At 41.9% G+C, this 25790-nt stretch overlaps 1 protein-coding gene across 3 annotated transcripts in view; it reads left to right on the top strand.

Moving 5' to 3' along the window:
• LOC119661035 (glycine receptor subunit alpha-4-like) overlaps positions 1-25790 on the top strand; it is an 84257-nt gene that overhangs the window by 56089 nt on the left and 2378 nt on the right. For 2 of the 3 annotated variants that reach the window (XM_038070218.1, XM_038070209.1), the window contains 8 exons: positions 9195-9262; positions 9329-9564; positions 9657-9739; positions 14813-14965; positions 15257-15495; positions 15920-16096; positions 16258-16302; positions 16620-16825. In XM_038070218.1, coding sequence (XP_037926146.1) covers positions 9195-9262; positions 9329-9564; positions 9657-9739; positions 14813-14965; positions 15257-15495; positions 15920-16096; positions 16258-16302; positions 16620-16825 — 1207 coding nt within the window. The remainder of the gene's footprint in view (positions 1-9194; positions 9263-9328; positions 9565-9656; positions 9740-14812; positions 14966-15256; positions 15496-15919; positions 16097-16257; positions 16303-16619; positions 16826-25790) is intronic. The other variant, XM_038070229.1, reaches the window with a different exon arrangement.

The raw sequence follows: 25790 nt of genomic DNA, 5'->3' as shown, positions 1-25790 counted from the left end.
GGGAAGACTGCGAACATCTCGGGAAGCCGGGGGGAACTGAAGGGCATTTCGGGCAACCGAGAACGATGGCGCGTAGGTGTGGTTTATGTGCTACACCCCACCAAAGGGTGAATGGCAACCATATTATATTAATAATTTCAGAATTTCACTTGGACCACCTTTTATGCAAACTGTGCACTTCAAAATGCCATCTTTTGTTTCGAACTGGTAATTTGAATAATATTATTCTGAAAGTGTTATTATTTTCTTTGTATACATACATATCTATATTTATATATATTATTTCCACTGTTTTAAGCACAAAAACGATTTTTAAATTGATACATTTCGTCATATTTGCGCATAATATCCAACCTCGCTACTTTATGCATATTTCTCCTATATACATAATATATATAATACATATCTATGATAGATAAATGCCTTCTCTCACATGGTGGCAACAAGTTTAATACTAAATATATCTTCCCCCAATAAGCTCCAGCAATAATGCACGGCAGGATTTCTCTGTTTATTTTTTCTTTCTTTGTTATATTGCACGTACGTGATATTTCGGCTACCCTAGACGCTGTCTCGTGTTTCTATGAACCAAATTACGCTTCCACGTCTAAACAACAACTATCGATTAAACAATCTCATAAAAATGTCGCATGCTTACAATTTCCCCTCGATATTTTTCGCAATCAACCTGGAAATGCCATTTCTATTACTTTTCCACGTTTTCAAACTTCCTAATTGCCAACCACCCATATTCCAAGCAATCAAAGCAAGGAAGCTCAATTAGAAGAGTTCTCTTATTGGCTTGTGGTGTTACACTTCCAATGACTTACCAATCTTCTATGAAAGATGTCTGGCAATTCAAAGCAACATACCCTCTCCCGATTTCAATCCTGCACAAAAGTGTGTGCCCTTGCTGGCAAGAATGCCAAATTCTAAATTTCCTTTTAATGAAAACTGAAAGGCGTGTAGAGCTGGAAAGCATTCACAAACGTTAATGTATCACAATTAGTATAATGGAATCAAGAAATCTGGCTAGGAAATCTTGTGTTAGCACGCATGGGGTGCAAAGGGGGAAAAGTTGGAAAGTCCCAAGCCAAGACCCACCCTAAGATTTCTATTCATAGATAACTGCTGAGGTCAAATTCGGATAATAGAATGTATCGCGAAAATGGGTTAGGCAGGTCACGGGTTAACAATGGCTAATCGATATTAATCAAAAGATTTGTTGGTATATCTTAAATTACAGGCCTTCAGGTTACGATGCACGTAATAGTAATGCAGGGGAAAAATATGCCTGTTCACATTCAACCGACTAAAAAAATTGTAATTAAGACGGGAGATGGGTAACAATAAGAAATCAAATCAAAATAAAATGTCCCCAAATTATCCCTTCTTTGATTAAGGATGTAAGGTTTCTCATCTCCTCCAGCAAATGAAACAGATGAAAATGTTGTCGATCCATTATATGTATTATAGAACATTGACTGAATGTAACGGTTGTAATAATAGGTTAATTAGGTTTTGGAATCCAACTAACTTAACTAGCCGTAACAAGGTTGCTTCTAGTATCCTACTTCCGACTATTTCTCAAAGGCTGGTTGTTACGTATCCATTGATATATGTAGCTTTCTACTTGCCTCCTTGATGTATAGCGGTTCCCTGATTCTGACATAATACCACATATTAATGGGGGTATTTCCTCTTTCACGCGGTGACACCAGAATGTGTTAGGCTACATAAAAACACCAAGAGAAATGAGAAAAGGCTTTTTGGAATACCCATGGCAAGGCTGCTAATTTCAATATGAACTGTTCTATTATGCTGGACATATTGATATTTAATTCCACGTGATTTGAGGCAGTCCCAAAGTGGTAGATCGAAGATATTGTCAGGGAACAAGCCTAAACTAATGTCTAAATCAGGCGAGATTAAACAGTGTCTGATTTCATAAAACACTGGCCCTTTTCGACCAATTCCTTGCGCACTTTTGAGAAGATCCACCAACCACCCACCCTCCTACCCTATTCGGTGACTCGTACTCGTAAGCATGCCATAAGTAATACCAAGCATAATCCGGCATTCGGCCTGGTTGTTAAGGTAAGCTCACAACAGCTACGGTCGCGTCTAAAAAACCTACCACACGCTAAAATATCATTGAAGCATGCTGCTCTGAACCGAATTTTACGGAATCTACATCTCAAGCCGAGGAGAGTGCCCCAGTACAATCTTGTTTGAGATTTTAGTAGTAAATCCGCCATTCACTTGTTAGCGGGCCGTCCCCTTAGGGGAGAAATATTCTACGGATTACAACTAGCGGCGTCGTTCAAGGCTGAGGCAGTTCATCCGGAGCAGTGCTACTGGAGTAACTACAAGCTTGTATTTGCTCCCTTCTATAAATTCCTTAACACAATATATATACACATATATACATGGTTCCCATTTACCCTTTAGGGGGATATGGCCACACCTATGTGGCATTGTTCGCGGTTACTTGAAATGCTCTTCAGGACCCCCACGACTTCCTGACACGCTCGCACTCATCCTCTACTGTTCTACACCAAGTACCATTGGGGCGACCCATTCGTCAACGATTTTAGGAGAGTGGATTTCACTGCATGGTGTATGAATGTCAGGCCTGTGAGCCGACCAAGTTTTTCGGTTGAGATAGTGTCAGGACAACATAGTCCGATGACACGACGCAGACTGGTATACTCCCATATAGTAACACAGAACAGTCTCAAATTGATCTTGATGTTGAGATAACTGCGGTTCCATATTTTACACAGGCCAGCGAACGCAGACCAGCGCTTTAATGCGACTGGCAACATCCAATTCGGTGCCACCGTCAGCAGATGCCATGCCCACCAATAAAATCAAGATTCGATTAATTTGTATATTTTCTAGATAAACAGATTGATCGACGTCTTCGATGCTCTGCCCATGAATGCAGATAGGGCGAGTGCGATGACCCGTCAAACTGAGAACCTTGATTTTATAGGTGTTATCTTCAGTACTTGCCTCTATTTTCAAATCCACAGGCATTTGGTCAAGGTCCATGGCCCTTCCAAAAGCTCTGCGATGCCGGCAGAGACCATGCTATTGATGAAACTTTAATAAAGTGGATCTGTGCAATGCTATCACAGAGATTACTGTGTGCTGAAGTGGGTGCTGATCGACACTTAACAACGGAAGCAACGAAAGGCTGCCCTCAAAGAGGTGTGCTATCGCCACTTCTGTGGAGTATGCTGATCCACTCACTACTATGCGAACTGCAAAATCTGTCAATACACGTTCAAGCGAGTCATGGATGTGCAAGTTGTTGGTGGCGATCTTAGAACGGTGTGTAAAAATACGCAACGCGTCGTTGATTTAATTAATAGTACATGCTTAAGGTATGGACTCGCAGTAAATCCAAATACAACCACAATAGTACTATTTACAAAAAGAGGAAACTGAATGGTCTTTGCATTCCAGAGATGAGGGGTACAATTCTTGAACTCTCCGAGAAAGCGAAATATTTGGGAGTTATTCTAAGCAGGAAGGTTTTTGGAACAATACAGAAATAAAGATGAAACGAGTTTCCACAGCGTACTGCCACACTGCGGCTAGTTGTTACCAACAAATATCCACATTACTACTATAAGTCCCCATGTCGAGACTAAGTTCCGCCTACACAGTCCATAATGTAAACACAGAAGATCTCTCTCCGGACAACATTGTCTAGGAGATATTGAGGAGTGCTGACAAGTGGTCTCGTTGCTAAGAAGGTAGAGCTCGCCCAGTGAAATAGCCGGATGGCAGGGGGTTCCATGAACTCACAGTTCCCTTCCTCCTCTCCCTTCTCGTTGGTGAAGGGAATTCCCTGATTTGAAAGCTCCGCAAGGTGGGAGTTCGGGGACTAGCCCGAAGTAATGCGACAAACGGTTCCAGGCAAGCTCTCTGACGATGGAGAGGTGTTTAGTTGGTAGTCCGACGATGTACCGAACCGGGAGTCCACCTACCCTACTCAAAAAAAAAGACCCGGTGAAAAAGCAAACAAATGTCATCAGCTTAGTTAAGATGTTTGAGGAAAGAAGTTTGAGGAGAATGGAATTTACGACCATCGAAAGATTTGCGAATTCATGCCAGCTCTTTCGTGATATGGTATACATTTCTGAAATCATTTCGAACTGTGGCATCTCTCGCTTCCCGTATTAGCAAATTTTCTCTTGCCACGGCGTTCATTACGCTGAATTTCTCAGGATTGCGATCGTTATCGGAGTTCGAGCAGCGGTCAGTAGAGCCTTCAACGCTTTTTGTTCATCGATCTGTTCCACGATTCCGCCAGAGTCAGGTGGATCTTTTGACTCGCCTTCGGGACGTGGCGGACGACCTCTGTACCACCAGAAAAAAAGTCATTTTCGATAGCAGCCCAATGCTCGTAGATGCTCTCAGGCGTGTTACTCAAGATATCTGCTGTCCGATCTGCGAGATAACTCTCCCACTATCGAACGACAACTGGATCATACAAGCGGTTGATGTTGAACTTAGAGGGTCGCAGCTCCCTAACCCTGCGAGAAGTGACGGCCGTAACACGCAAACGAAAGTAAGCGACCATCAAATGTTGATGTTGATCAATTGAAACCCAACTGACCTTTTAGCAGGCTCTGGGCTCCAAAAATGTGCCACCACTGATGAAACGGTGGATCACAATGTTACATTTAGGAAGCCTCGCCCGCGTTTATTTGCTTGTAGGATGCATCCTTATTTACTATATTGGAAGTTTCCGTTGGTCGTAACATTGTACTATTGCACTATTCCTTAACCTGGACTGGAATCTTGCAGTTTGAAGTGGGGCAGAAATCAGTTCCCAGCTCAAGGCGGCGTGCCTTGCGGTGACCGTCTGAAACAACCCGACACCGGATCCGCCTCTACTACCACTAGACTTCCTGAGTACAAAAACACATTGCCACAAGAAGATCAGCTTATGTCGCAGGAATTCCTGCGCAAGTTGGAAAAAGTGAGCATTCTGTGGACCATCGCAATTGTTGTCGAGGAGCCGACGCATATTTTAGGTTGTTGCCCTGGGGTCAGTTTTAGTCGCCTCTTACGACAGGGGAGACTTTGAGGGTATTCTTAAGCTCCAACTCACAGGGTTATCGCGTAAACGCAACATAAGTATGGAGTATAACCATTCATCTTGTGTAAGAAACTTTCTGTGCAGATTTTTCCATTCGTAAACAACTCATATGAATTCATTTTGCATGATGATGGCGTCATATGCCCCTTAGATTACGATACATTCACGTAAAATACATTATGACCTTCTATAACTTTATTAATAATAGCCGCATTGCCTTCTAACTTATGTGTTACATTATAAAATTTATAAATTTTGTACTTCTACGGTGGACTTAAGGGGGGTTTTCCAGTAAATTTCTAAAATATGGTAATATGCTGTAATTAATTTTATTTATGCAGATATCGGGATGGGATGTATTTTGAGGCCTAGCTTTTGTATGTGCTATATGTACAGGCATTCACAGACCGTATATTCTCACCAAATTTTGTCACAATAGCTTCAGCCTTTTCCGAATAAATCGGGTATGACAGACAAACCGACAGACAGACATTGAATCGATAGTAAAGTAAACTCCTAGTTGCATATTGTCCTCAGAGGATAAAGCAAGTAAGTGACTTATCTTACACTTAAAACTAAGAAAGGAAACAGGCCCCACGTTGTAGTGCATTGTAGGACCGACACAGTCTTAGGATCGGGGAGTGAAAGCAGATGTCGAGTTCCGAGAAAGTTGAGTGGAGAGAGTTTTGAGAGGTGAATATTGTGGTCGGCAGCATTAAAGACTTTGGCGAAATCGGTATAAATAGCATGTACCTCTTGTCGTGAATTAAGGCCCTCAACAATGAAGCTGGTAATGACCAAAAGTTTGCGGATCGATCTTTCACAAAATCATGATGTTTTTTCGATGTGACCGAAGGGCAAAATCAACCAATAGTTGACGTATCTTTCGAGGATTATGGAGCAAGTGGAGAGAAGAGAAATGAGGCGGTAGTTAACAACTACTGAAGGGTCTCCGCTCTAATGGTTCCAAAAATGAGGAAAGGATGATTCAACTTTTGTTGAAAATTATACACAGAGAGAGGGAAATGTGTTGTTTGCAGTTAACAAGGAAGAGAGTTGATGGGGTGCCAAGAAGTTCTTGAAAGTGTTGAAAATCGGGACACAACAAGTGGTGATGAAAGAAGAGAGTAGAAGGGAAAGTGGAAGAGGTTGTTGGAGGGAATAAAAAGGCTAGGATGATTAGGCCTGCTGAGGACAGGGAGTTTAAAATTTCCGCTTGGGAAAAAAGGCGCAAAGAAAGCTAACAGTAAGGAGCTCCGACATGCCATCAAAAAATTATTCGTACATGTGAGAACAAGCACAGGGAGCGTATATACATATAATAAACGGGAGGGAGTTAGGCGGGGAAACGCGGGGGGTAAGACAATCATATGGTGAGCCAGAGGAGGAATAAACGGGTTCCGCCTAGAGTTGATATTTTATTGTAATCAGAATTCAACCGCCAGTGGACTTACATGACACAGCCTCCTGTCCCTATCGCAGCGGAAAATGATGGGTTCAGAAATGGTGTTGCTGAGCTAGCGCGGATAAATTGAAGGCTGGTTTTTCAGCTCCTTACATTTCGATAAAACAAGCGCACAGTAAACACGGAGTTACATGTTAATAATTGAGGGAGTCCTAGACTTCAACAATTAGGAAGCAACTGTCATTAACTTTTTAAAGTATAAACCCACCCGAACCAAACACATGCAAGAATCCCACTCTGCATTGGTGATGTCCAGTATCATGAAACATCTAAATAACCTGGGAGCAGTTCTTCGCCATCCCTTCGATAACCGCCACGAGAATACCTCTGGAAAATGTCTAAATGGTAAGAAAATGAATTTTGAGCTTCTCACGCTACTTTGTTTTCCTTGTAATTAAGTTCGAACTGCATTAAGCAAGCGCACGGGAGTTTGTTGTACTGATAGTTAAAAGAGTAATCTCATTTTATCCCCTCCTACTCCAGATCACCGTATTACCTTGGTATTTTTTTCTTCTGTCGCACTTCCTTTCATTATGTGGTGTATATATTTCTCACCCCCTTGATATCTGTACCACGAGTTTTTTGGCACACTATCTGAAATACTAAGTGATATGTTCTCCTCTGTTCTCTGCATGCTTTATAGGGATTTCAACCCAATCATGCTCAACTGACCTAATGATCCTGGCTTTCTACTCCTTTGTAACAAGTCCTCCTACTCCCGCCTTCCCCACATTCTTAAATGCTTGTTACATTCACATGCACAAAATCATATTAACCTACGTCTGTCTGTCCGTCTGTCGCATGAGATCTACTTCGAAACGGCTGGAGCTATTGTCACAAAATTTTGCCAGATTGTTTGTTTCCGTGAACCGCTTCAGGGCAGAAGTGAGGCAGCATCTGATGAGTTGCCTCTGCCCTGGACGAAACCGTCAGTCAACTTTTTCGATCAATTGAAGTAGCCTACATTGTGCTCTTTTGTACCAAGAATGCAGTGAATCTAGAGCACTTGAGGATTATTGAAAACCATCCGGTTACGGCGTATATGAGTAGCATATTTGGGGAATAATTAAAGCCCGAGAAATTGTGTAATTTGTGTAAGTTTCAATAAAGTTTACCATTTACTAGTTGCGCCAATTATACATTTAGGAAATGTATATCCGCTTAATTTAATATATGTTACAGTAACTTACATTTATAAAGTTGATAATGAATTAATGAAGTTGGTGTTGTTCTAGCCATCTCGCAGGATAGCGTCGGTCCTCCAGTTTATTTAGGTTTCCCCCATTATATTGGAAGCAGCAGGGAGCGAACGATTAGGTTGGAGTGGGCTACCGCAGGGCCATCTTATTTCTCTTTCGGTGGTATCACTCCGCCTCGAGACCTCACGTCTCTAATAAAGTAGTTTATCCAGGGGGGTTTAGTTTTATTGAACCCTGAGTCAAGGCTAACTAAGTGATTAAGTCTCTGTGTACTGGCAGGCAGATAATCTGTGGGAACGAAGAACCCTGACCCACATCTCAACGAACTGCTAGCATTCGGGTTAGCTCCAGCACGTGCCATCCGGTTCCATATATTATCTCGCGCAGTCGGTGCTCACGACTGGCAAGCCTATTAGGGAAGATTGGTTGCTTTACAGCCTTGGTTAACGAGTTGGTGCCAAGGTGCCAATATAGTCAAAATGAATTTGCTAGTGCACAACAGGCACAGTATGTATAGAGGGGACATGCAATTTGTTGGTAAAACAATAACAAAACAGGTTAAAGATCCATTCCGGATATTTGGAAATTTCACTATTAAAACTGACAGGTGGGAGGGTTTTGTGATAAAAATTTAACTGATCATGTGTATATTGCTATTTAAATTACGTGTTTTCCTGTAATAAGAAGTCGAAATAGGAATTAAAAATTTAAAATGAAGAGAATAGAGATGCTAAAGGCCGCTAAATAGTAAGAAAAGGAAAACGTAAATGGATCTTCTCGTCAACTCCTTAATAATATAATAATAATCGTTGGCGCAACAATCCATATTGGATCAGGGCCTTGAAGTGTGTTAGAGCACTTCATTCAAGACCGTAACGGTACACTAGGAGGCAATGTGGTCAGCATTGCGCTCGCCCGAGATTATTACCCTGATTTGACTTAGGTACTCATTCACAGCTGAGTCGACTGGTATCCGACGTCAAATCACGATGCAAATTCCACTGCCACCAATGAGATTTGAACCGCGACCTTCCGTATGACAGCCTAGTGCTCTAACCACTGAGCTATCCGGACACACGTCAACTCCTTGCCGAACAAAAACATAACGAAATGATTTACACGCTGCAAACCACAGATACTACAAACTAATCTGGCTAATTTACATCCGCGTTATTCCTTCATTTATACACATAGGTATACACTTGAAAATGTATATTTGGACCCAGTATTTAGTTATAGACAGGACGATCTAGGGTAACGTGCTTCTGATCCTCGGAACTCGATTAAAAGAAAACTTTCTTAAACGATGACATTATTGGTAGTGGATACTCGAAAAAATTGTATTCCTAATCAATTGATTAGACAATATCAACATGAATGGTTTACGGGAACTAATTGCTTTCCATTTCAGCCTTACAGACCAACGTATCCATCGGGCTTTATATTAACAGGATATCAGCGGTAGATGAAAACAAGGAAGTATGGTCTTAAGAACTTTTATTTCCTCGGTAGCAAAATTTCGCTAAAAATATCTTTTCCCAATAGGAAATATCGTTTGATGTATTCCTCCAAGTGATATGGGAAGATCGACGAATACGGCCGCGAATAGATGAGAATCGCACGACTACAAAGTACGTTGAGCTTAAAATTGACGAGAGACATAAAATCTGGGTACCTGATCTTTACATTAGACAACTTCGTGAAATGAAAGTCCTTAGTCTATTTGAAGAAATTTCGAGTCTTCGTTTGTATAAAAATAGTACGGTTGCTCTTAGTATAGGGTAAGTAAAGTCCATATTCCTTAAATCCGGTTAATCCTTTTTGCACTTTGAATTTGAGTAACTGCAATTCTTTCTTTCTTTTTAACTTTCAGTGCTACAATAATTATAAAATGTGATATGGACTTCGTACTGTATCCGTTAGATGTACAAAAATGTCCAGTAGATTTTAGTAGTTGTGAGTATTATGCCATAACACATAAATCATGTTTCCAGACAATATTGACAATAATGAATATTTATACCCCTGCAAGAAGAACTCAACATTCCTCAACGCAATAATTATTTCTTCAGCTGACCTTCCTTATTAGTTTCAAATTAGTAAACAAAACTACTTCCATCTCTTCCCTCCTCAATTATGGAACTATTTTTTTCTCGTTTGCTTGACCTGGCGAAAATGAAAAGCCTTTGTTTCCTTATTTCCATTCCTGACTTCCATTACATGCAAAAGCTTCATTGGCTTGAAAGAATCTGAAAAGAATGTCACGAATCTGTTTACTACGTGGTCAACTCTATAAAGAAAATCAATGACCTTTCCGAAGAGGGAAACAAGAATTGGACGAGTAATAAATTTCACGTTAGCTTAACCTTGAAAGTCGCTGAACTTGTATCCGTAGCTCCTTCTTAGCTCCTCATTTTTTGCTGCTTGTTCCTTGAGAACCCACCAACTATGTGGTAAGGCATGCACTACTGTTTTCGATTTTAGTTTCTATAGAATTTATTTATAGGGGAAATAGTATAGAGTTAGAGAAATCAAGATTTTTTAGGTGGTAAAGCTCACGTTACGTCAAATCCACTAGTAAGGGATTAAATGCACAAAAAAGCAAAATGTTTTTCAGTTTTGGCTAAAGAAGAATTTATTTTAGAATTGCGCATTAAAATCGCTATTCCACTATTTTCTCCAACGTAGAACTTAATTGTTTCATTCATGCTAATAACATCTCTTTTAGATATTGCCAAAATGACGCTACATCTATGTAGAAAAAGACAAGGAAATTGGAATCGAATATACCGATTCTACTGCAAGAAAGCCTTCTCAATCTAATTGGTCACCGCACTTCTCTTGAATTTATATATCTATCTTCCTAATATGACATTATATCACTCAAAAGAAAACGAGCGTTAAATCTGGTCTCACTATCTTTCACAAAATCTATTCTTCAACACATCAAATTGAAGTTTTTCCGCCCTAGTAAAGTAAACGCCAAACAAAATAGTACAAACGGAGTGTTGGCTTCCTAGGAAATCTTTGAGAGAGCCAAGGCACATTAACAGAATTAAATTAATTGAAAATTAATTGAAAACCTGAATGTCTACCATAGTCGAAGAACGCTCAAGCTTAGATATAAAAGAAAGGAAAGAAGTGAAAAACAGAGCAACATGCAACGGATGTGAATGAATTTCAGCAGATAAATCAATTCGTTTGAAGAAATACCAACTTTAACGTAGATGGTCGTCCATATGAATACATTGGGGAAATCGACTCTGCGAGCCTATCACTATCACAATATTAAGTGTGATAACAAAGACGGACGATATTGCGGTAAATTTAAGATTTGAGATGTTCGTTGATACGTCGATCACAAAGAACACCAATTGTGCAACGCAGGTCACTGCCACTGACAGTGTGCCTGTTTCATGGGAATCGGTTGTCAAAAACTCAGTTTTATTCAGATTTAATTTGAGACCGTGTTGCATGAGGCGATCATTCCATTTTTGGACAAATTGCTCGAGATCATTTTTGTTATTGGACGCTAGGAAAACATCATCTACATAAAGCAGCGTATAGGGCGCTGGGCGTTGGATGTCCCGCGTGGCAGTGCCCATAACAAGAACAAAGAGGAGTGGTGAGAGAGAGCTTCCTTGATGAACACCGACAGCGACAAGAAGCAGTTTTGATACACCCGCCACACTCCGAACTTTACTTTTCGGATCGTGGTAGAGCAATTGAACCCAGCGCATGAGTTCTTCTGGCACAAGTGTTGTCGTAGATCATTCCAGATTAGTTCGTGTGGCACACGGTCAAACACTTTCTCCAGATCCAGAAATGTAATGTAAAGAGAGCGCAGTTTCTCACGGTGTTTTTCCATGAATAACCGCGCCGCGTGTATTGCATCAGTAGTTCCGCAGTTCTTGACAAATCTGGCTTAATTCACGGTTATTTAAAAGATTTCGCGAATACTGTTATCGAGAATTCTTTCAAAACTCTTCATGATATGGGAAAGTAACCGCTCTGCTGGTCTACCTTTTTTTTCATATTGGAACTGTGGTACTTTTTTGCCTTTCAGATGGTGTGAATTCTCTGAGCCACAGTGTTGGGTCCCAGCTCCTGTCGCTTTCCTTAATTTCATTCGTTTTATTGCTTCCCCGACTTCAGTTGCGCTGACAGGTGGAACTGCTCCTACTGAAGATGACGGAGAAATGATGCTATCACCAAGCATGCATCCGGGCAATCCACCGGCTTAAAATTCATAAGTCGTAAGGAGCCGATGGTCTTAGAGCCGAATTGGTTAACCCATTCAACACGGCAGCCATTTTGGTGGCTTCATTCTGGAACTGCATTTTTTTTCGGACTTTCTTAGCCGACGGTAAATTTTTTACTACGGGATCGGCATTGTTAGGCCAAGTTAGTAGCAGTAAAAATAGTTAAAAAATCATTGATAATTAATTTAACATCAGAAAATTTAACATCAGAAAACGTCCGTCTGGTCCGAGCCTAAAAAATTCACGGCAAAGATTTTACATTAATATAAATTACGAATTAATATTATAGAAAAAAGTAAAATAATAAACAGCCTATTAAAACTTACCACAGACGGAAATTTCTCTAAAAAATATTGTGCTGCACGGATTTCGAAACGGCCAACGGCACAAGGTCACCCAAGAACTTCTCTAACCACTGGGATGAAACTGAAAGCTTTCGTCAAACCCTGTTCACTCTACAAACGTTTAAACGAAACTAAAGGAGGACGCGTTTGTGAGCGCTCCGTGGCTGAGTAGGGGAGGGGATCCGCTCGAGCGCGCTCTCAGTGTCTCGAAATGGACTCCATGACGCGTCAGTGCGCTCGCCGTGTGGAATGGGTTAAATTTGGAGCCCACCAATTACACCAAGCGGTTAATCAACTCGCTCCTTGTACAGAGATGAAACTGCTGAGCAGCTAACCGATACCCTGTCCCAATATAGGGGGAACGGGACAAATTGTATCAACTAGTCCTCCAGGTTGGGGGTTGGGTAAGGCTGACAACCCTACACGGAAAACAATTTGTTACGAAGTCACATCAGGAGCCTCGCACTGAAAGGATTGCACAACGACAAAGGAATAACGATTTGCGCATGGAACGTGCGCTCCTTGTACAGAGGTGAAGCTGCTGAACAGCTAGCCGATACCCTGTCCCAATATAGGAATGGAAAAGTCTATAAGGGTAATATCTATGGTAAAAAAAGAAGACGAGGCAGACCCTACCTAAGATGGAACGACCACGTAGGTCAGGCCGCCAGACAGCTTTTAGGGATATCGAATTGGTGGACCTCGCCACAAAACCGGGATGTCTGGAGTTCCTTATCAAGGCAGGCCTGGACTGGATACCGGTTGTTGCGCCGTTGATGATGATGGTGAAGTACCGTCAGTAAGAAATTCTCTGCTATCTTGCTTAGCGGGATAGCCCCGTCATTGGGCCATACCAAAAAGACTTCACTCCAGGCAAATCAGCAACAGATTAGATTTTCTCTCTGCGGCAAGCGATGGAAAAACTGTTGCAATATGGTTGTCTATCCAGCCATCTTTTCATCAACATCAAGGCCGCCTTTGATAGTATCGCCAGGGTAAAACTGTACACGGCTATGAGAGAATTCAGTACCCTGAATAAATTGATAAGACTAACTTAGCTGATCCTAACAAATGTGCGAGGCCCGATAAAAGCAGCAGGATCACTCTCGAGACCATTCAATATTAACAGCGGTCTACGACAAGGAGATATCCTATCATGCGTCGTCTTTAACCTGGCCCCGGAAGTCCACCCAACGCTTGACCTATGCTGAGGATATCGACATCATAGGAAAAACAACCTGAGATGTACAATCTACCTTCATCCAGATCGAGCAGGTGAGGCGGAATCTTTGGCGGCACATTAATAAATGCAAGACGAAGTACCTGGTGGCAACGTCAGCACCAAAAAAGAACATAAAAGTTGCGATGATGAAATATGCGCATGGTTATTAGCAACCAACAGAGCCTATTTCAGCTTACAAACTGTTTCGCTCGAAACTCGCATCATAGGGTCAAATTTCTTACTGTACTAGAAAATGATTTTTCCAGTGCTTATGTACTCCACGAAACATTGGGAACCCTTGGCCTCATTCTAGAGAAGAATTCTCCGAAGAATTTTTGGCCCCCTACTTAGGATGGACAATTTTGTAGCCTACATAACGGCGAAATTTATGAGTGATACCATGATCGTCTGGTTGTGGATAAAATCCGGCAAAGCAGCTTGCGGTGAACGGGTCATTTAATCCGCATGGGTAAGGATGTTCTAATACAAAAAGTTTATAAAGGCAATATCTATGGTAAAAAAAGAAGAAGTGGCGGAGTGGTATTGACGAATAGATAAGTTATGATGACGTCATACACGTTTTAAGATGCACAAAATTCACATAAAATTGAAAATTTTCTATAATTTTGTTAGTAATAGTTGGATTTCCTTCAAACTTCCCAGAGTTATTCCTTATGTTATCCCTTATACTACTGCCACTTTATTCTTCTAGATTGAACTTTTCTAAAATATACTAATATACTATTATTAACTTTATTTGTGCAGATATCGGAACATTATGATTTCGTTTAGATACACCACTGTAATTTTTTTCAGATTTTTCGGTTGGATAGGTTCTGAGGCTTTTGAGGCTCATATTTTGAGCCCCCATTCCCCTATGTTTCCTTCCCCCTCCCCCTTTCCCTGATATCAAATATGGGATCAGTTTCGAGAAGTACTAATTAAACCCTTTTATTTAATACCTCGTATGACCATATTCTGTGAAAACTCAAAACAAAATGGCGTGTGACAATCGGTGCAGTCGTTTTCACAAAACCTTAAAAAGTGGCGTGATAGAATTTTCCCAATTAGTGACTTTCATTAGTAGGAACTCGTATAATAAGAAAATAAATATGACACCAAAGTATAAAAAAAAGTTAAAATTTTTAAACTAGTGTCATTATTTCTTTGTAATCTTAGTAAATTTAATTTTCTATTACAGATAAGTATTCCAAAAAAGATATGATTTTCAACTGGAAACAAGGAAATCCGATATCATACCCCAATGACTTCGGTGACGGGTTCTTCCGGCTACCTAAATACGTAGTTTCATTCGCAACCAAACCGGAACCTCATATCGTCAATTATAGAGATTGTATGAAACATTCTTAAACAAATAAGACTAATTTCCTAACTGATTGAAAAATGCAAAATACTTAATAATTTCAATAAATCATGTTTTGCCACATTCGAAAATAAGTTGGCGGCTTTCGGTGGTGTTTTCACTGACTGCTTACGCTTCCCATAAACACTTTTCCTACATAAATTTCGACTACTAAGTTTGAAAGGTACACAAGTATAATTGCATCATAATCTCTTAGGAAATGGTCGCCAACAGTCGTTATTACTATAATTACCATTAACAGCCCCTCAATCATCGTTACAGCGGATCACGCCTCAGCCAGACTGGAAATAACATTGTCACGTGAAGTCAAAAGCTATCTCCTGGAGAATTATTTGCCTTCCACATTGTTCGTCTCAATGTCATGGGGCAGCTTCGTAGTGGTGCCTGAGGTCGTCCCAGGACGTATGGTGCTCCTCGTGACCACCCTCCTGTCGCTGATTACAATGTTCGACACGGTCCGCAATAATTCTCCGGATGCACTCGAGCTAAAGTGCATTGAGGTAAGTTACTTCATTACATGCATTCACAACTTATGAAAGAACGTTCGTCTGTATAAATGTACTCATAAATGCAGTCTGTACTAAAGGAGAGCTGAGGTTCACCCCTTAGTTTCCAGGCGAACCTGAGTTCGCAAAATCCCAGTGAGTAATTTTTATTGAAACGGAAGCAATGCAACTAAAATTAACTTCTCATGTCGTGAGCTCCAGCTCATCCAAACCGTAGTATAATTTTAGCACAGATTGCATGTCTGCATGTGTCCGCTGAATGTGCAGGTGATTCTCACCCTCATCCCAGCCATTTCACCATAATTAATATTAACAATGTTACAATGTTCGCCACTCCATTCGGGCGAGCATTTTCACAAGCCAACTGCTGCCAACGATTGTACAAGTCGTTTTCTCCGCGTTCTTTTCCTCTTTCTAGGTGTGGCTAATATCCTGTACGATATTTGTATTTCTAGCGCTAATGGAATACTTTATTGTGCTTTTTGGTATTCGTTACGATAAACACTGGCGCAGCGCGAAACGGAGGATTTCGTCGTTATCACCACCGCCGACAATCAATTTAGCCGCCAGCGGTATGAGCTCTGAGACGCCAACGGTAAGGAATTGAAAAGACTTTTTCATGGAACTCTCGATTTGATCTGGTTATTTTAGTCCTTGCCCAGACTGGCGTCAGTAAATAAGTTTCCACTTAGCATTCATGGAAGAACCGTTTCAAGTCAGAATTTCCACTTTTGATAAATTTGATTTAAATTTCAGGAATCAACTTCGTTACGTCTATTTTGCGATTATGATAATCATCAGGTAAACACCTACTTTTTCCTAATCAAAACGTATTTAGAGCCAAACGTGCATAAACAACCAGCTAGACCCGATAATAGTGTTAATTTCCTGATTATATTGAACCTTTACTAAGGATTACCTTTTAGAATTTTCCTATATCCAAACTGCAACATATTCAAACATTTCGAAGCTGACTTCTACGGTCAACCCCAGTAGCTCCATTAATTGGCTTACATGGAAACTTATTTATTTCAATTAGTTTACTGATTCCATATCCTTTATATAAAAAAAGAGCCAAGGAAATTAGCATGCTAATTAATATTGAATTTTTCCGATAGGTGACGGTTGTTCAAACACAAAGAAAGAACGGTGTTGAGCATGGAGCTCGCGTTTTCAACTTCAACAAAGTTAATCCGGAAAACTCGCCCAAAGCGCTTCAGTCTGACATGAAACAGGATCCAAACCGATTACAGGTGCCGCCACTACAATCACCTGACGATTCGGGTGATGAGCGAACGCCAACATCATCAATGCACCGGAAAAGGTAGGGAACCATTGGCGAAATGTGTTTTCATAGCATAAGAATTACTGAAAGGACCAAAAAACACTACTTCTCATATGGTATTAGTTGGAAAGTCAGAAGTTAGTGACTTGTTATTGCCAGACACTTAAGTTATAATAAATCTGCAAGCAAAAAATTGCATTCAAAGAAACTTGAAATCCTACCAGGCTACAAAAATAATTTGAATGAAGATTTACATTTGTAAATATGCATTACGAAGTTCATTCATCATAGAATCATTAAAAACCAGCAAGGACATACGATAAGCTGTTTACATGCTATTTATTCATAAAACTTACACCTTCGGACCTTTATGAAATCTCCAAATGAAATGAGGGTCTTTTACATAACCAAGTCACCGCTAGAAAATTAGAAAAAAAATGTTGAGCAATTTTATTATTTTTTTCCTAGCGTTCCTAGCGTTTGCAAATAAAAGTCCGCGACTACATTTTAAAAGAATTTCATGCATAATTAATAATCCATATGTACTTATTGGAAGAATTTATAATGCATAAAATAATGAGATTAGGAAGTGAAGAAATTATTGGCTTTGAATTGCCTTTTGCTAGCTTTTGCATACTACGGTTTTGTCTCTAATATTTTATAAAGCAACAATTTTGGACACTGGTGGCTTATCCAAGCTAAACAAACCATTAATCATCATCAATGGCGCAACAACCGGTATTCGGTCTAGGCCTGCCTTAATAAGGAACTCCAGACATCCCGCTTTTGTGCCGAGGTCCACCAATTCGATATCCCTAAAAGCTGTCTGGCGTCCTGGCCTAAGCCATAGATAGGAGAAATTATCAACGGTCTCAAAGTTGTATTCTCTTCTCTTTATCCTTCCCGTTTGACGGGTGCGGTTTGATGTTGGTGGTTATTTCGTCTTCGGTGCTGACGTTGCCACCATATATTTTGTCTTACCTTCATTGATGTGCAGCCCAAGATCTCGCGCCAATTGTCGCCTGCTCGATCTGGATGAAGGCAGTTTGTACGTCTCGGGTGGTTCTTCCCATGATGTTGATATCGTCAACATAGGCCAGTAGTTGGGTGGACTTAAAGAGGATCGTACCTCTTGCATTTATCCCAGCATCACGGATCACTTTCTCGAGTGCCAGGTTAAAGAGGACGCATTATAAGGCATCCCCTTGTCGTAGCCCGTTGTTGATATCAAATGGTCTTGAGAGTGATCCTGCTGCTTTTATCTGGCCTCGTCGGGATACCGAATTCTCTCATGGCCGTGCACAGTTTTATCCTGGCTATACTATCATAGGCGGCTTTATAGGCGATGAATAAATGATGCAACTGTTGTCCGTATTCCAACAGTTTTTCCATCGCTTGCCGCACAGAGAAAATCTGATCTGTTGTTGATTTGCCTGGAGTGAAGCCTCTTTGGTATGGGGCAATGTTCCGGGCGTATGGGGCTATCCGGTCTAGCAAGATAGAGGAGAATATCTATAGATGGTACTCAGCAACGTGATACCTATATAATTGCTGCACTGTGTGATATCTCCCTTTTTATGTATGAGACAGGTAATGCCTCGTTGCCAACCGTCAGACATTGATTTGCTGTCCCATACCTTGAGCACAAGTTGATGAACCACTTGGTGTAACCAGTCACCTCCATATTTAACTAATTCGGTTGTAATTCCATCGGCTCCTGGCGACTTATGATTTTTAAGCCAATGAATTACGCGCACTGTTTTTTCTATACTTGGTGGTGACAGTATCTGTCTGTCGTCTTCAGTTGGCGGATGGCTTCAGTGTTAACTCTCACCTGATTGTCAGGGGGGATTCTAGGTGGTGCTGTTATTCGAGCTCGGAGCACCATGCCAACGGGATAGTGATCCGAGTCTATATTGGCCCCCCTATATATTCTGACACTCATCAAGCCTGAGAGGTGGTCGCGTTCGCTCAACACGTGGTCAATTTGGTTGAAAGTGGTTCCATCTGAGGAGGCCCATGTATGTTTGTGAACCACTTTCCGCGCAAACCAGGTACTTACAACAACCATTTCGTGTAACACTACTAATTGAATAGTCCGCAGTCCGTTATCATTTGTATTTTGGTGTAAGCTATGGGAGCCAACGTATCGTCTGAATACGGGCTCCTTCCCTACTTGGCTGTTAAAATTATCAAGTACGATTTTGATATCATCAAACAAACCATTGGTAAAATTAATTGACTCTGCATGGGAGACCCGTATTTTCATTATGTCGTCGTTGAAATCGCAGCGTAGTCGATGAATTTAGCTTTTAGCCAATAATGTCATCATCCTATATTTCAACCCATATTGTGCTATTGGGAAAACTTATGATAAACCTGTATAAGCATTAGAATAGCAAGTGCAATTTTGTCTTCCTCTCAAAAGTCACTTCTCTGCGCCTTATTAACGACAGTACTACAGGCACAGTGATCCAGACATTCTTCCAACACGACTGCAGTGCTGCCAGACAAACTGAATCCCAAGCGGACTTTAGAAACAGTATAACTTTACAAATAACTTTCTCCAGCGGCGGAGGTCAAAACGGATCCAGTGCTAATCAGCCAACAATACTGGAAGAAGGACTCAGCCACATAGCGTCCTGACTTATTACGAACCTCTGTTGTTGGACTCGGGACGGCGCCTGACTTCGGGTTCGAACCCTAGGCCGTGAGGCTTTGTCTGGATTTAGTGTTTGAGGTAACGTTTTTCAACGGCTGTGTGATCAATAACGGGGCACGAAATTTTAAACACTGGATCCACACCAAAATTCCACCTCGGAAAAAGATTCCTGACCTTCACATCGGAATCAATGGCCTCGTCAATGGACAAATTGCGATTTTCCTGTGCGTGAAGTGTCGCAAATGTGAACATCGGAAAATTCATCGAAGCTCTTAGGATAGGCAGAGCCGCCCTGAAGGATACTTCGGGAGGTAGTAGCATTGCAGCCGCTATTGTCGTAAATGCGGCTATGGTAAGGACAGCCCACGAGTGTTTTATGCCCTGGGGACACCTCCTATTACAGACCTGCAGAAATTGTAATTAGCTTCGCTCTTTTGTATAAACACAAAACCATATTAAAATCGGTTTACTGTCTGTCTGTTTTTTTTTTCTGAGGAGGTAGAAATCTTCAAAAGACACTGGTCTGCACACACCAGCGTGTGGTATTTTTACCCACTAAAACCACCCCCAAACTTCCTCCCTGCCCCGTGGAACCACCATAAAATATTACATCACGGGGTGCATGTGACCGCGTTTTTCTCCTCTCCTCTGTCTTTCGCAGTTTATTTTAGATAGATGCGATCATGCAGTTGACCGCATCCCAATTTACTTGATGTGCTAGCATTTTCGGCACCGCATTTTCTGGTACCGGCACTTCTCCTAGAGTCTCCTCTAGATTCCTCCTTTCTTCCACAAATCTCGAACAATGGAAGAATACATGCTCTGGATCCTCTGGGACTCCATCGTAATTTGGACAGTCGGGTGAGGTCTCCAATTTAAAGCTGTGAAGGTATTGGAGATAGCCTCCATGCCCCGTGAGAAACTAGGTGAGATTATAATTAATCTCATCGTGTCGTCTCTCCAACCACTCCTTGATGGCAGGAATGAGCCTGGGAGTCCACCGACCCTTTCCCGAGCGCTTCTACCGCTCTTGCCATCTATTTATGGATCTCTCCCTCTCAGTCTTCTTCGTCCGCGATGAGGAAGAAATTGGCTTCGCATTGTATATGTTCGCCATCTCATCTGCCAAGATGTCAATCAGAATCATTCCTGAGATGACGAATGCTGCATCATCTGAGACAGTCCTGAAGGCAGAGCATACCCTCAGGGCTGTCCTCCTGTAGACTGAACTCATTTTGATAGCATTCTCTGACATCCGCAACGCCTCCCTCCAAAGTGGGGTTGCATAGAGCATGATCGAGGTCACCACCCTGGCTATAAGCAACCTAGAGATATGCCGTGGCCCTTCCACGTTCGGCATCATCCTTGCCAGGGCCATATTTGCAGTTGATGATTTGTCGCAAACATACCGCACATGTTGCTTATAGCTAAACTTCATGTCTATCACCACCGCCAAGTATTTGATGGTCGGCTTGGAAGTGATGACATGATTCCCGATTCTAATACAGGTGTAACTTCTCTTCCGGCGCTTAGTGATGAGGACCGCTTCCGTTTTTTCCTCCGCAGGTGTCAGACCTGAGCTCTTTAGCCAACTTTTAACAGCATTGATTGCCTCGCTTGAGTGTAACTCAGCATTTTGGAGATGCTTTGCGACAACAACCAGCGCTAAGTAGTCAGCGTAACCCATCACTTTGGCTTCCCTCGGAAGGGGAAGATTAAGTAAATCGTTGTACATGATGTTCCACAGTAGTGAGCCCAATACGGAACCCTATAGGATATCCGCGGAAACAACATATTCCTGGGGTTCGTCATTGGTGTCATACCAGAGCCTCCTTTCTCTTTTATGTTATGTTCTCTCCGTCTGTGCGTCATACGCATTTTTCTCGGAGACGATTACAGCGATTGACACCAAATTTGGTAGAAAGATGGGAACTGTGGACGCTCACACATAGAGTGAGCTACATCCTTTTACGTTGAATTTAAGGGGGGGGGTCCCCATACATCGAAAAGGGGGTGTACATTTTTTTTTTCATCAAATATAGTCATTTGGGGTTTCGAAGCCGAACTTAGTTTTGACATTTGTTAGAAACGTGGGGAGTGCGGGAGTTGAAAGTGATCATTTCTTTAAGGGGGCGATTCTCAGAAACTACCCAACCCAAAAATCTGAAAAAAATCAGGAGGCTGCCACTATATGGTGCCTGGGCTCCGAGATACCTTTCATAGCGATATCTGTTCAAATAAAGTTAATATTAGTATATTACTGTATTTTTTATAATTGGCTGGAAACTCTCCCTTAAGTTCATCCTACCACCAATTTTGCAGTGATGTAGGCTATATAGAGCACGATGTTACCAAGTTTGGTGGAAATCGCACTATTACTAACAAAGTTATAATACGTCAAAGTTGTTGCTTGTTTGAAAATTGGAGGCTATGAATGTCAATATAACCCGAAAGTGGATACTCTCACATAATATATGAATATACTACGTGCTACGTACTACGAAATAGACAAAACCTTTCGTACCTTCCAGCTTCTGGTTTCCCGACTTGTTTTAAACTGGAACTCGTCGGGCCCGCAAGAGTCGGCACTACCTCTTTCTTTTTAAGAAATATTATAGGACCGTTGTCTGTTTTCCTTCTCCTCCGCTGTTTCGCTTCTTTCTTTCTCGAACTCCACTAGTACCACTTGCGCGTTCTTTCTCTTGGGTTGTTCGCTTCCGCTAAACGATGTCTTCCGGAATAAAGGCAAGTCCTGCTAGGTGCCCGTGAGCCAAGCCCATTGCTGTGTGAAATGAACCAATTGGGTGGTGACCAAATCGGCTACAGTCTTTGGGGCTGCAGAGGCTTTCGGAGGGCACACACGCGGATTCAGGGTCTGTGGATACGTTAACCGTCATGGCGGATAAAATCTATAAGGTCCGCGTGCAACCCATGGTTGGTGAGATGTCCCGCGATAATTTAGGACAGGCGTCTCACTTGCAGCAGACAGTAACCGATCGCTTAGTAGGTCGCGGGGACCTTCGTTAAGTACTGGGACATGCTAGTACCATCGTAGAAAAGACTAAAAAATAAACAAACAAATCAGACTTGCCGAGAGTTCTCGTGACCACGTCGCCTCACAATCTACGACCCTTTGAGCCGACGCAACTGCCTGGTCGATACACGCGCTGAAGTTTCGGTTCTTCCCGTGTCCCGGCATCATAATTTAACACCGCAGTTTTAGAACTCGCTGCAACAAATTCCTCGTCGATCCGCACATATGGCTACAAGCAAGTAGACTTGAGTTTAGGACTTAGACGAACGTTTTCTTGGCGTTTCATTATCGCGGACATGAACATTCCTATCTTAGGCGCGGATTTTTTGTGCCAGTATGGATTGCTAGTGGATATACATAATAGGTCTCTCATTAACCTCACAAGGTTCATTAAGTCATCAGGAAAAATCTTATCCTACTCACCCAGCCCTCTTCTTCTTCTCCCACCTTAAACTCCACCTAAATTTACTTTACTCGCCGTATGCGTGGAATTTCATAGTTCCCATCTGTCCATCAAATTTCGTTCGGAGTTTAGCCGTTTTGGAGAAAAGTGCGTGTGACAGACAGACATACAGTGAATCGATTTTAATAAGGTTTTGTTTTACACAAAACCTTAAAAAGATTGAAAAGAATACATTTCTTCTTATTATCAAAAAAACTCTACAAGATTAAAATATCAAATCCCAGAAAGGAAAACATCCTTAAGGGCCATGCGAACAAGTCTAAATATATATCCACATAATCTTGATATAACGTTACTTTTACTAGGAACATACACCAATATCTCTTAAGTCTTGATTAAACGGGGAAGTATGCACTCTAGGAACGTCGATGCTATTACGAAGAAACTTGTGACATTCTCAAAGATGCTTGTCCTGACACAACTAAAAAAGTCGAAACTACTTGCGGACATTTACGAATGGGTGGAAATGTTAAGGAAATTCAGCGAGTTGTTTGCTTCTATTTGTGTATATTTATTATCAATCATTCTCATCGCATCGAGACTATTTCTTGCGTCGTGATCTTATCGGAATTCTCAGCAGTTTGAATGAAACGATATTTTCTTCCCACTCAACGATCATTCGGAAATATGTTACTAGCTACTAATTAATCCTAGTTAATATCGTGTCCGGATAGCTGAGTGGTTAGAGCACCAGGCTATCGTATCGAAGGTCGCGGTTCAAATCTCACTGATGGGTGTGGAATTTGTATCTTGATTTGACCTCGGATACCAGCCGACTCAGCTGTGAATGAGTAACTGAGTCAAATCAGGATAATAATCTCGGGCGTGTACTGTAGTGTACCGTTACGGTCTTGAATGCAGTGCTCTAACACACTTCAAGGCCCTGATCCAATATAACAATCCATATTGGATCAGCATTATTATTATTAAGATTAGATTATTATTAGCATTTTTTCCGAGTTATCACAATCTCGGCGGATGCCGGATTTTACCTAATGTGTCAAGCATTTAGGCTCGGACGATCTTACCTGCTTAAAAACTAAACAGGCGCTGGTGGTGTAGGCCGGTGGTAGGTTAATGAGAAAATCCGTCGACAACTCCCCGCAACATCGACCACGTATGCAGAATGGTATACTTCTGCATAGTCTGAACCCAGGACATCAAGGGAAGCCGTGAGGGATTTCGGTACAATACCTGTAGCTGACAATATTATGGGAACTACAACCACCCGCTCGAGACGCCAAATTTCCTTGATTTTCCGAGCCAATGGCTCATAGTTCACCTTCTTCTCCACGTATTTCCGTTCAATGTTGCTATTATGAGGGATAACAACATCAATAATATACGCGGAGCGACCCGCCTTGTCAACTAACAGTACGTCAGGATTGTTGTGTGGAGTATGGCGATCAGTCAGAACTTGCCGGTCCAATACATGCTGTAAGCAGAACTATCAAGTACTGCTTGTGGCTCATATCGGTAAACCGGGCCTGTTCCCGTGATCATCCCATGCTTGTATGCAAGGTTTTGATGGATAACCTTACATACAGCATTATGCCTGATGATGTATTGCACCGGTGTCATAACAGTACAGCCAGAAATGAGATGGTCCAACGTCTCTAACGCCGAACCACACATTCTGCACTGGTCGTTCTCCACCCGTTCTTTCATGATGAGCTTTTTATAAGCTCGGGTGGCGACCACGCCGTCCTGAATGGCACACATGAACCCCTCCGTCTCAGCAAAGAGCTCTCCAGCACACAGCCATCTGTTCGACAAATGGCTGCCAAAGACAATTCATGTGTTTACCGTGCATTGCCTAAGACGATCGATCCTTCAAGTTAAGTGGAGTCAGTCCACAGTCTGCCTTACAGACAACCGCATGCAAGGGATTCGCCTGCTCTTTACTGTAAAAATAAGCGCGCAGCGCGAGAGATGCGATTTCAGCACCAGCTTTGCACGTCGCAGGAATTCGGACAGCAGAGCATCCTTCAGATCACCAACTCGAGCATGGGTTCCTTGCAGAATTCCTAGGTACTTGTAGAAGTCTGTCTCGGTCATAGCTTCGATATGGAGGTCACCAATGCTATGTCCGCCATGCGGCACGTGATGACCTTTGCGGATGGCTTGGACTCGACACTTGTCTAATCCAAACTCCATCCGAATATCAGGGCTTAGCTTGTCTATTATTCGCAACAGACTTCTAAGATCGTCGTCAGTCCCAGCATGTAGCTTGATCTCATCTAAGTACAACAAGTGTGTCAGTTCGCACTTAGCACGTAGGCCACAGTTTATTGCAAAATCATGCCCTCTAGCATCATTCAGTAGCCATGAAAGGGGGTTCAGTGCCATACAAAACCAAAAGGGACTCAACAAATCCCCCTGGAAGATGCCCACCCGTATACGAATGGGCTCTGAGGTATTAGCACCCTCAAATGTACGCACTGATAAGGTGGTATGCCAGCCTTCCATGACTGCCGCCAAAAACTTTATTAGTTTCGGATCAATACGATACAGATGTAGGATATCGACTAGCCAGGTATGCGGAACGCTATCGAAAACCTTGGCATAATCGATATAGCAACTAAAGAGGTTTCTTGCTTGTCCTATAACTACCGAGTCGATAATGAGTTGCTCTTTGCAACCCCTTGACCCAACTCGGCAGCCTTTCTGCTCCTCGTACAGAATCTTGTTGGTCTCGAGGTGCGCATGGATCCTTCCACTAATAATGGACGTGATGAATTTGTAGAGGGTTGGTAAGCAACTATCCGCCCTGTGTCTGCGGGGTCCTGCACCGTGCCCTTCTTAGGGATAAGGTAGGTAATCCCTGCATTGAGGAAGGGTGGAA

This window comes from Hermetia illucens, chromosome 1 (genome assembly GCF_905115235.1).
Source record: "Hermetia illucens chromosome 1, iHerIll2.2.curated.20191125, whole genome shotgun sequence".
Taxonomy (NCBI): domain Eukaryota; kingdom Metazoa; phylum Arthropoda; class Insecta; order Diptera; family Stratiomyidae; genus Hermetia; species Hermetia illucens.
Note: the sequence above shows the minus strand (reverse complement) of the source record. Positions and strands in the feature narration are given on the sequence as shown.